The sequence below is a fragment of the Manis javanica genome, chromosome 11 (genome assembly GCF_040802235.1).
Source record: "Manis javanica isolate MJ-LG chromosome 11, MJ_LKY, whole genome shotgun sequence".
NCBI classification, from domain to species: Eukaryota; Metazoa; Chordata; class Mammalia; order Pholidota; family Manidae; genus Manis; species Manis javanica.
Window position 1 is genome coordinate 110,312,596 of NC_133166.1, and position 12,199 is coordinate 110,324,794.

A 12,199-nucleotide genomic window follows, 5' to 3' on the forward strand; every position below is an offset into this window, starting at 1 on the left:
GTAGCCTACAGTGAATATTCGAACACTGAAAAATGCCGGCAGGTATTATTAAGTGGGACTCAAAGTAGCATTTAGATTCTTTAAGCAAACGTAATAGCACTCCACAGAATCACACATTAAAATCACCAATTTAAGTACTGCATTTGCTTTTCCTTAGAACGCCATTCTTAGGCGTTGTATGAAGTATACTGTGTGTATAAACTCATTAATATTTATTTTATTTGCAAGAATGACTCATGGTTGGCAGAGCCAAAGCCACAAGCAAGACTGGCCGGTTCCCAGGTTCTGTCCCATGAGCCCGAATGTCAGTCCGCAAGTTCCCAAAATGTTAACTTCATCCTTCAACCCCACGGTGTGCCAGCCTCCGCACCCCTGCCTTTGGTGCTGTCAGTGGGGTCCTTCAGCCAGTAACCCCTTTTATATTGATTCTTGGGTTGAATTCTCCAAAGAAAATTGTAAATATTTTTACTTTTTCTTGATTTCTTGAATGATTTTTCTCATTGTTTGGGGTTAGGGAAAAGGCCACTTTTCTGAGAAATGGTTGGAATTCCTGCTTGGAAACACGATGGGCGGTGTCTCCCTTTGTGGCCTCAGATGGCTGTCAGGGCTTCCAGCCACACATCCTCAGGGCAGAGCCAAACAGTAAGAAAAGGTGGAGGCCAGATGGCTTTCTCCCCGTACCGCTCCCTCCTGTCATCAGAGGAAGACCCCCAGAAGACCCTGCACACTGTCCCTTATGTGGCACTGATGAGAACAGGGGCCCAGGCCCTCTCTCCGCCTATCTGGGCAAAGGGGAATGAGATGCCAGCAACTTGGAGCGTTCCCGATTCTTCCAGTGGGCTGGGCACGGCTCAGGTAAAAGGGGCTCAGCTGGAGGTAGCACCTGTCTCTTACGCAGCCCTTCCCAGCCCACTCAACCCTCCAGCCATCCTACCAGGAGGAGCTATCATCTTCACCTTAGGAATGAGGAAATGGGCTCAAAGAGGTCAAGCAACTTGCCTAAGAGCTCACAGCCACAGCAAAAAGCAGCAGCGCCAAGATTTCAACTAGGTCACCCAGCTCCGCGTCTATGTTCATAACGACTGTGTGAATATGCCTTTCAAAGAGGGAAACGGTGCCTGGGCAAGGTGCCCAAGTGCCAGGGCAGTCCCCTCCCAGACCAGCTGTGAGTCTCCCAACGTCCCAGCGTGGTAAGCAGTGTGGGTATCATTATCCCCATCTGACAGATGAAGAGATTGAGGTTTAGTCAGCTTACCTGTACTAAGCAGTATGGTTTATGTATTTTGCCTGAGGTCAAGGTAAAGGTCGGAGCCGGGCTTTTGTCTACCCTTGGGGCGTTCAAACTACCTGGCAGGGCCCTTCTCCCTACAATTGCCGTGCACTTTTATTCGATAGCTCCTTCTGATGGACACTATGAAGTTGTCAAGAGGAGCAAGTTGCAAAAAAATATGACTTCTTTTTTATAAAGGTATCATTGATATACACTCTTATGAAAGTTTTACAAGAAAAACAATGTGGTTATTACATTCACCCATATTATCAAGTCCCCCCCGACCCCATTGCAGTCAGTCACTGTCCATCAGTGTAGTAAGAAGCCATGGAGTCACTGCTTGTCTTCTCTGTGCTACACTGAAAATATGACTTGTTTTTAAAATGCGATTATATGGATGAAGGGGACAAGTTTTCATGTCTGTGTGGGAGGCCTCGTGGTGCTCTAGGAGCTGGTAACTCCCTGCGCCCGGCATTGTGCTGGGATAATGGGGTGTGTTTCAGACAAGGTGGCCAGGAGTCGTCATAGATGCTCAGCGGGCATCCGAAGTCAGTACCTTGGTGGCCCAGCACCAATCAAAGGGTTTTGTTGTCAGCTCTGGGGGCCTGGGGATACCTCTCGATGTAGCATTAGGGAAACCAGCTTTGGGACCAGTCCTGGGATCAAGCCCCCCTTCTACTAAATTGTAAGCTGTGGGGCATTGGACAGGGAATCTGATCTCCCGGAGTCTCCATGTTCTCATCCGTCAAAGGACTTAGGACGCACCTGTGATGACTGAAGGCTATTAAGGGCTTCTCTGCAAAGCGCTCTGCAAATGTGACATTTCTCATCCATGCTCTCCCATACCAAGCAAGCAACCAACAGGCTCATCCATGGACCGAAACGTAACAGGTTGACCATGAGAAACAGACCTGCCGTGGAAACTGGAACATTCTGTGCAGTGGGAAGGACACAAGAACAGCCACCTGGGGATTTTTTAGAGAATTAAATGAGTAAGTGAAGTGGTAGCTCCTCTTCTTTTCTCCTTGTTTACCAACCCCCACTTAGCAGGAGTGCCTGGTAAACCCAAACAGGGAAGACTCTAGTGGCTAAAGTCACCAAGCTAGTGAAGCCCAGGGGCTGCACATCCTCTACAGGGGATTGGACTTCTTGGGCAGTGCTGGAGACCCACCGATAAAATGCTTATTCTTGTGCCTTGGACCACTTCTTGATGACAACAGCCTAGAGACTGCGTCGGCAGTCAAGAGCCACATCTCTGCACCAAGCTGGGTGCCTGTGGGCAAACCCTCTGTCTCTGAGCTTCAGCTTCCTCCTCTTAACAGAGGGCAGCATCTCCCAGCACCTGCCCCAGCTCTGAACCCCTGCCCCTTCACCCCCATCCCGATCGTGTGGTCACACCACAATTCATCTAGTTGCTTTGCATATTCTGTAGATTTGGGACACACCTAGAGCTCTGTGACAGAGGCTGAGCCACTCTGATCTCCCAGGAGCCCACCTTCTGAGCCTCTTTTTGTCTAGAGAGGAGGGGCAGCCGGGGTCATGCTCTGAGCTGACAGCTAACTGCATCATCGGAGAACTGAAGCTGGTGGCACATTTGCCAAAACACAACCCTGGGCATAGTAATAAGGTCTCCATCCCCTCCCCTCCCATAGCACCAAATTTTCTTTATTGAGCTGTTAACAGAAGAACTGGAGCAAAAACATTTTTCCACGTTCATTGTTTTCCTGATTGAGCCTTATAAGGATGCTATCCAATCTCTAAAATATTTTCCAGATAAATATGTCTGGGAAATAGTCAAGCTGGGTGGTATAGGTAACTACAGCTAGAAGTCACTTGAGCTTTCTGAAAGCAATCTTCCATGGTTTGTTCTCACCTAGCTTTAATTAAGTGACATTTGTGGGGCGTTTTCTCTAATGATAAAAATAACACACATTCACAATGAAGTATCTAGAAAGTACAAGCTAGCAGTAAGAAGGAAATGAGAATTACCCACAGTCCTCAAAGACCACCACAGCCAACATTGTGATAGGTCTTTTTCCAGGAATAGATATGTATATGTATATGCAGAGAAAGGTGAAAAGATAACTCAATACAGTGATGATATTTTCACATATGGACATAGCTATTTCTTTTACAAATTTGAGGCTTTAAATTATTTAACTTTTCAAAAATATTTCATGTAAAACTCTTTGTTAAAATTGTATCACTTTGATAAATAACATTCTAGAGTTTTTCAGATACAACAAATTTTACATAGTACATGCTTCATTTAAACACAGATGGTTTTCCCTTAATTTGGGCTCACATTATATATATTTGTAATGTGTTTTTAAGAAAGGTTTTCCTGCTTTAAAAAATCAGGGAATTCTTTACGTATTAATGTACAGTCTAGGAGTTCTGACAAGCATATATAGTTGTGTAACTACCACCACAATCAGGAAATAGAATTTTGCCAGTCATTAGTTATGGAAAATATGACCATGAATATTTTCATGAATGTCACCAAGCTTTCTGTCATTTGGAAGCGCAATGATATCATCCATCTCTTTTTGTGGTCATTTAGGTTGCTGACGATTTTCCTCTTACTGATTTTGCAATCTGACTGTGAATGACATGAATGAATGAAAAGGAGTGAAATCAGGGATGTTTTCCCCAGAGTTATACCAAACAGGCATCTCCCGTTTCTGCTCAGAAGACTTCTTATCCTTAAAGACCCAGCTCAGATGTTATCTCCTCTGTGAAGCCTTGCTCTGGCCCCACGGTGCCACGTCACACGCTGTCTATAGGACAGGCAAATAGTCTGTTTCTCTTCTCCCCTCTGGGCTGTGAACCAGGGGTGCAGGTGGGGGATGAGGATTGGGGAGTGCTATCTTAGCTCTGTCTTCCCAAAACCTGGGCCATGCCTGGCTTATAGCGCTTTACAAACATTCATGAAATAAATGAACATTCCCCCCCGTTGAACTGGATTTTGGGATTGTGCCTATTTCTTAGGAGAAGGTACTTTATGAGCATGGTGCAAATATGGGCTGGATGGATTAATCTGGCATACTTGAGGGCAGATGGAAATTTTCCTCTGTTCCAGATCCTGGGTCAGGTGTGCAAATTCACATGCATGTGAAGTTACTCAGTAAACATTCATTGAATGAATAAATCCATGAATGGAAGAGATGGTGTGACTGGAAGGTAAGAAAGCCAATCAGAGGTAGCGCCTGTTCTTGGTAATCTTACAACAGGGAATCAAGGAATCCACCTTAAAAAGGTTCACTGCCCCCCAGGCAACCTTTAATTAGACCTGTTAGTTCCGGGGCGCCTGGCACCAGTGCCCTGACATTTTTTTTTGGTTTGTGAAGAGTTCGCGCTCCAGGAGTCAAATCCTTAAGGGGAAGCATCTGCTTTAATTTATTAATTTACTAATCTCTCTATCACTCTGTACCTGCAGGTGCAGGACTTGGCACACAGCAGGTGTCTCTTTAAAGTCTGAGTAAAGGTCAAATATGTTTCACCCTAAAGGATAAAAATGACCACCACTGGATTCTGCTCCTAGAACAGCCCGGGGCTGAGGCTGCGTCGTCCCCGCGCCCCGCAGACGCCTCGCCCTCGGGGCCGGGAACGGTGTCGGCTGGGGGCTCCTGGGCTTGGGGGCTCCACGCCGCGCCAGCCGCAGCGGGGTCCTGGGTGGGAAACGCGGCCTGGAGTCCTGCCGGGAGCGCTGGGAGGCGCCCCCGAGTTGCGGCAGCTGCGGGCAGGTGCCCCGCGCCCGGGCGCGCCCTCCAGTGAGGCTGCAAGCGGATACCTCGAGGCAGTCCTGACGCAGGCGGAGAAGGCTGGGGCGGGGGCCGGCGGGCAGCCCTGAGCGGCGGCGGCGGCGGCGGGGTCTCAGCCACCCCCCCAGGTGGGTGGGGAAAGAGGCGGGGCCCGAGAGGCGGGGCCCAGGTCGCCTCCAACCAATCGGAGCCCTTGGGGAGCGGCCCGCCCCACTGTGGAGGCGGCGCTTGCGCACTCGGCCGCCGCGGCGCCCGGCGCTAACGCTGCGCCGACGCGTCCTACGTCAGGCACGTTGACGCCGGCGACGCGCAGCCGGGCCCGCTCGTCCTGCGCTCAGCCAGTGTCCGGCCGCGGGCCGGCGTTAGTGACTGGGGCTGCGGGCCCGGCGCGGGCGCGGGCTGCCTTCGTCGCCCGGAGCGAGCCGCCGCCCGCGAGCCGCCGCGGAGCCTCCCTGCCGCTCCCGCCGGCGAGCAAGGTGAGGGCGCGGGAGGCTGAGACGGGCTCGGGGCGGAGCGGGGCCGAGGTCCCCGGCGCCGGACCCCTCCCCGCGGCGGCTGCGCGGCCGACGTCTGCCAGCGCCGGGGAAGGGTGCGCTCCGGGGCCCGGGCCGGGTGGGGGGGGGACCCCCGGCGGGGCCCCTGACGGACGGGCTCTGGGGGCCGCGCGCCGCCAGCCCCGCTGACCAGCCCCCGGGAGCAGCGCGGGGCCGAGGACCCGTGGCCACGGGAAGCCCGGCTCGGCTGGGCCCCGACGTCAGTGGTTCTCGGCGCCCCGGGGCTCCGCAGCGCCGGGTGCGGTGCGGTGCGGGCAGGTCCCTCTCGCCGTCAGGTGCACGGCCCGAAGCATGTCCCAACCGGGGGCCCGTCGTGGCCGGAATACCGCCGGCAGTCTCCGCAGCCGGCCCCCCTTCCCTCGCCCCGCGGTTTTATTTGAGACACTTAACAGCGTCTCCTAATCTCACCTCCCACTTTCACTTCCTCGCTGTCCACGGCTTTGTGGACCTGCCGTATTTCCATTGTGGAGTCGTTCTATTTTTTCGGCTGCCAGTTGACTGACCAACCACCGCAGGCACTGGAAAGCACCTCTCCCCACCTGTAACGAATCCAGTTCCTACTAGCGCCCACCGAATCCAGCCCAAGAATTCGGGGAGCCGTCAGTCCTTCTCAGGAGCTGACTGCACACATTCCTGTAAGATGCCTGATGGATACTTGTCGGCTTTACTGGCTGTATGCGCCTTCTGTGTGTTTTCCTGAAAAATGATTGTGTGGCATGTGTTTTGACTTCCTCTCTCCCACTGGGAAATAGAAGAAATAAAAAAGAAGGTTACAGAAGCACACTTGTTTTCAAAAACTGGAAAGGACAGCTTTACAAACAAAAGTCGTCTTTGGTCTTGATCCCTTCACTGGATTGATTACTGGCTGTGTTGAAGTCTTCCCCTGGTGTGTTCCTGCACTTCGGATTTGCCTGTGTTTGTTTTCCCAACTAATTTATATAGAGCACGCCAGATCTAAGGGACAGTGAGGCTGTCAGCCTTTCGTTTATTGGCTGCACATAGCTATAAAGTTGCAGGTTTGTGGAAGCCTTTATTTTGCACTTAATGATTATAGTCTGGGTCTTTTATTTCCAGATGATGTGCGAGGTGATGCCCACCATCAGTGAAGCAGAAGGCCCCCCAGGAGGCGGCGGGAGCCATGGGTCTGGCTCCCCGTCACAGCCAGATGCAGATTCCCATTTTGAGCAGTTGATGGTCTCCATGCTGGAAGAGAGGGACCGTCTCCTTGACACGCTGAGAGAGACCCAGGAAACGCTGGCCTTGACCCAGGGGAAGTTACACGAGGTTGGGCATGAGAGAGACTCCCTGCAGAGGCAGCTCAGTACTGCCCTTCCTCAGGTACGGATGCTTTTCACCTGAAACTCTAGTGGTTTTCTTTTTCCCATTAAGTGCGTTTCTGTGGTGTTATTCTAGATGACTGTTTTGCATAACCATTTGTGAAATAGTGATTCTGGTCCCTGAGGATTAAACTTCTTTGGTAGAACAGTGTGGTACTCTAAAGTCATGTGAAACACCTCAGAACTCTTGTCACTTTCTTGTGGGCAGCAGAAGGAACTGCTGGATTTGGGGTAGGGCTCCAATGTGTTTGAAAAGGTCTCTGCGGCAAACAAGCCATGTGCCTGCCTTCTGTCTGCTGTCTTAAGCCATTTCTTGCTGACCATTTATTTCCCATGGATTGTATCATGTATTTCCAATTTCCCAAAAAAGTTTAATGGACGAATAGGATTGCTTGCAAAGGGAAAATATTTTTGCAGCCCACCTTCAGCAGAACACCTGTGTTTTGTCAATCAGATTTGTTTTAGAGGATGTAAGGTTGGAGTTTGATTCCTTTGGAACTTTCTCCTTAGCAGATGAGAATGGTAAGTCTTGGAATCGCACTGGAATTGTTATTCTAAATATATTACATTTGGACTACTGTTGCAAAGCCTTTTTTATGGAGCTGAGTGAGGATTTAATGATAGGTGAAGGAGAAACTGTTAGCTAGAAAAGGGTAAGGTAAGTGGCCCAGAGCATAGTGGGAGTGCATGGGTTACTTTTATGAGCTGTCTGGGGGCCATTTTACTTATTCATAATAGGTGCCTTTATGGTGCTTCCAGGTAGACCTGAATAAGCATACATTTGTACCCTCATGATGGGGCTGCGGTAAATTAGTGAATGAATAATTACTAGCCTTAATGCGGTTGTTGGCTTTAGTCAGTTCTCCTGAAAGATTGATGAGCTAAACGTTTGGATTTCTTTGTTAGCAACAATAATTTGACATTAGTGCTAAAATGTTCCTTTTTGTTGGATTAGAGAATCATTAAGGTTTTTTTCTCATTCATATCTTACAAAATACCAGGTTTGTTTAGGTCAGATTTTATTACCACAAGTTTAAAAGGATTGGCCGACTTATATTTGGCCAGGGTTTCCTGCTATTTGTAAACCTTTCCAGTGTTTGTTTATTTGGGTAATGGTGCTGTTCTGGTGTAATTTAAGGTAGATATGCCAAACTGCATTTTTTGCAGGTACGTAACAGGGAAGGGACAGGAGTTTTGTACAGGGCAGTCTTGTGTAGCGGCGGTTGTCAAGCCACTGGGGTGAAACAGTTGCTCAATGATTTGTTTCTAGCCACTGCTTGGTGTTGTAGCCTGGAAATGCCTCGTTGAGTGGAGAATATAATGCTGTCATGGTTCACCTCACCACCTGAGCACTGGAGTCCAGCGTTACAGAAATACAGGAGCATTAACACTTTTTTTTTGGACCCTTCCCTTTCTTTCCTGGCATTTGTCTTGCTTTGTGGATAACAGTGCAACTAGATAAGCACAGGAGTAAAGTAAATGCATTTGTACCTTGGTACATTATGTTGGCAAGTAATAATATACTTTTAAAAATACATCAGAAAAACTCATACATCTTAAGTGTGTATCTCCAAGAATTTTGCACAAAGTGAACACGTGTAGCAACTACCTAGATGAAGAAATAGAATATTACCAGACTTCCCAGAGGCCCCCTCCTCCCCACTCCCAGCAGTTGTCCTCCAGAGCTAATCATGGTTTGACTTTCTGCTGCTGAGCACTTTGACATGTTCTTGACTTTATATAAATGAAAGAGGTGATGTGTGTATGTTGTTCCATGATTCCCTTGTTCAGCATTGCCTCTGTGGGACCCACCCAGTTGCCCCATGCGGCTTTGCTCATTCTTATCTGTTGTCTGGTACCCTGTGTGCACGGACCATAATTTGTTCTTTCTGCTGTTCATGGGTATCCAGCTTGTTTGTAGTTGTTACAAGTGCTACCCTGAATATTCTTGCTGGTTTTTTTGGTACAGGTAAGCATACATCCCTGTTGAGTGTACACGAAGGATGGCATTACAGGGGGATGGCGTGTGCCTTGGTTCAGCACTAATAGACGCAGCCCAGGTGGTGCTTACGACATCCTGGCTGCCACCAGCAGTGTGGGAGCAATTGGTTCTCTAACACTCCACATTGCCAGTTCTAGATTTCAGCTGCCTGGTGGGTGTTGGGTGGTAGCACGGGATGATGTGAACTTGCCACTCCCTGATGACCAGAAACCACGCAGAGGCAGAGTTGTCCTGCATGTGTGTATTGGCTATTTGGGTATCTTCTTCTGTGGAATGATTGTCTCTTGCCTATTTTACAATTTTCTCTGTTTTGTTTCTTACTGATTTGCAGCTCTTTTTATATACGTATTTGAGAATATATACTTATGGCAGGTGTTCTTTTACATTCTTACTGCCTTTTGACTCAGTGGGTCTCTTGATAAGAAGAAATTTTAATTTTAATTAGTGCAGTTGAATCCTTTTTTTCCCCTCCTCTTTATTTATTTTTTTATGAAGGCATTATCAATATACACTCTTATGAAGATTTCACATGAAAAAACAATGTGGTTACTACATCCACCCATGTTATCGTGTCCCCGCTATACCCCTTTGTAGTCACTGCCCAACAGTATAGTAAGATGCCACAGATTCACTATTTGCCTTCTATGTGCTACACTGTCTTCCCTGTGACCCCACACACACCATGTGTGCCAATCATAATACCCCTCAGTCCCTTTCTTCCTCCCTCCCCACCAGCCCTCCCCCACCCCTCCCCTTTCGTAACCGCTAGACCCTTCTTGGAGTCTGTGAGTCTGTTGCTGTTTGGTTCCTTCAGGTTTGCTTCATTGTTATACTCCACAAATGAGGAAAATCATTTGTTACTTGTCTTTCTCCGCCTGGCTTATTTCAGGGAGCTAGTTCAACCATTGTGGAAAGCAGTGTGAACTAGCTCAGTGCTCCATCCATGTTGCAAATGGTAGGAGTTGTTTTCTTCTTATGGCTGAGCAGTATTCCATTGTGTATATGTACCACATCATCTTTATCTATTAATCTACTGATGGACACTTAGGTTCTTCCATATCTTGGCTATTGTAAATAGTGCTGCAACAAATGTAGGGGTGCATATGTCTTTTTGAATCTGAGAAATTACATTCTTTGGGTAAATTCCTAGGAATAGGATTCCTGGGTCAAATGGTATTTCTATTTTGAGTTTTTTGAGGAACCTTCATACAGCTTTCCACAGAGGTTGAACTAGCTTGCATTCCCACCAGCAGTGTAGGAGGGTTCCCCTTTCTCCACATCCTTGCCAGCATTTGTTGTTCTTAGTCTTTTCGATACTGGCCATCCTAACTGGTGTGAGTTGATATCTCACTGTGGTTTTTATTTGCATTTCCCTGGTAATTAGTGATGTGGAGCATCTTTTCATGTGCCTGTTGGCCATCTGAATTTCTTCTTGGGGAATTGTCTATTCATATCCTTTGCCCATTTTTTTCATCGGATTATTTGCTTTTTGGGTGTTGAGGTGTGTGAGCTCTTTATATATTTTGGATGTTAACCGCTTGTCAGATATGTTGTTTACAAATATATTCTCCCATACTGCAGGCTGCCTTTTAGTTCTGTTGATGGTATCCTTTGCTGTACAGAAGTTTTTTAGTTTGATGTAGTCCCTTGTGTTCATTTTTGCTTTTGTTTCCCTTGCTGAGGAGATGCATTCAGAAAAAAGTTGCTCATGTTTATATTTAGGAGATTTTTGCCTTTGTTGTCTTCTAAGAGTTTTATGGTTTCATGACTTACATTCAGGTCTTTGATCCACTTAGAGTTTACTTTTGTGTATGGGGTTAGACAGTGATCCAGTTTCATTCTCTTGCATGTAGCTGTCCAGTTTTGCCATCACCAGCTGTTGAGGAGGCTGTCATTTCTCCATTGTATGTCCATGGCTCCTTTATCGTATATTAATTGACCATATGTGCTTGGGTTTATATCTGGGCTCTCTAGTCTGTTCCGTTGGTCTATGGTTCTGTTCTTGTGCCAGTAACAAATTGTCTTGATTATTGTGGCTTTGTAGTAGAGCTTGAAGTTGGGAAGTGTGATCTCCCCAGCTTTATTCTTCCTTCTCAGGATTGCTTTGGCTATTCGGGGTGTTTTGTGGTTCCATATGAATTTTAGAATGATTTTATCTAGTTCATTGAAGGATGCTGTTGGTATTTTGATAGGAATTGCATTGAATCTGTATATTGTTTAAGGCAGGATGGCCATTTTGACAATATTAATTCTTCCTATCCATGAGCACAGGATGTGTTTCCATTTATTGGTATCTTCTTTAATTTCTCTCATGAGTGTCTTGTAATTTTCAGAGTATAGATCTTTCACTTCCTTGGTTAGGTTTATTCCTTGGTATTTTATTCTTTTTGATGCAACTGTGAATGGAATTGTTTTCCTGATTTCTCTTTCTGCTAGTTCATTGTTAGTGTATAGGAAAGCCACATATTTCTGTGTGTTAATTTTGTATCCTGCAACTTTGCTGTATTCCAATATCAGTTCTAGTAGTTTTGGAGTGGAGTCTTTAGGGTTTTTTATATACAATATCATGTCATCTGCAAACAGGGACAGTTTGACTTCTTCCTTGCCAATCTGGATGCCTTTTATTTCTTTGTGTTGTCTGATTGCCATGGCTAGGACCTCCAGTACTATGTTGAATATAAGTGGGGAGAGTGGGCACCCGTCTTGTTTCCGATCTTAAAGGAAAAGCTTTCAGCTTCTCGCTGTTAAGTATAATGTTGGCTGTGGGTTTGTCATATATGGCCTTTATTATGTTGAGGTACTTACCCTCTATACCCATTTTGTTGAGAGTTTTTATCATGAATGAATATTGAATTTTGTTGAATGCTTTTTCAGCATCTATGGAGATAATCATGTGGTTTTTGTCCTTCTTTTTGTTGATGTGGTGGATGATGTTGATAGATTTTTGAATGTTGTACCATCCTTGCATCCCTGGAATAAATCCTACTTGATCATGTTGATGATTTTTTATGTATTTTTGAATTCGGTTTGCTAATATTTTGTTGAGTATTTTTGCATATATGTTCATCAGGGATATTGGTCTATAATTTTCTCTTTTTGTGGTGTTTTTCCTGGTTTTGGTATTAGAATGATGCTGGCCTCATAGAATGAGTTTGGGAGTATTCCCCTTTCTACTTTTTGGAAAACTTTAAGGAGGATGAGTGTTAGATCTTCACTAAATATTTGGTAAAATTCAGTGGTGAAGCCATCTGGTCCAGGAGTTTTGTTCCAAA

At 46.6% G+C, this 12,199-nt stretch overlaps 1 protein-coding gene across 5 annotated transcripts in view; it reads left to right on the top strand.

The window, feature by feature from the left end:
• The first annotated feature begins 5,323 nt into the window (after positions 1–5,323).
• PPFIA1 (PTPRF interacting protein alpha 1) overlaps positions 5,324–12,199 on the top strand; it is a 111,767-nt gene continuing 104,891 nt past the window's right edge. For 2 of the 5 annotated variants that reach the window (XM_073217277.1, XM_073217278.1), the window contains exons 1-2: positions 5,325–5,510; positions 6,663–6,926. In XM_073217277.1, coding sequence (XP_073073378.1) covers positions 6,663–6,926 — 264 coding nt within the window. In that variant the 5' untranslated portion in view covers positions 5,325–5,510. Of the gene's footprint in view, positions 5,511–6,662; positions 6,927–12,199 lie in introns of all 5 variants that reach the window. The other 3 variants (XM_073217276.1, XM_073217279.1, XM_073217280.1) reach the window with 3 other exon arrangements.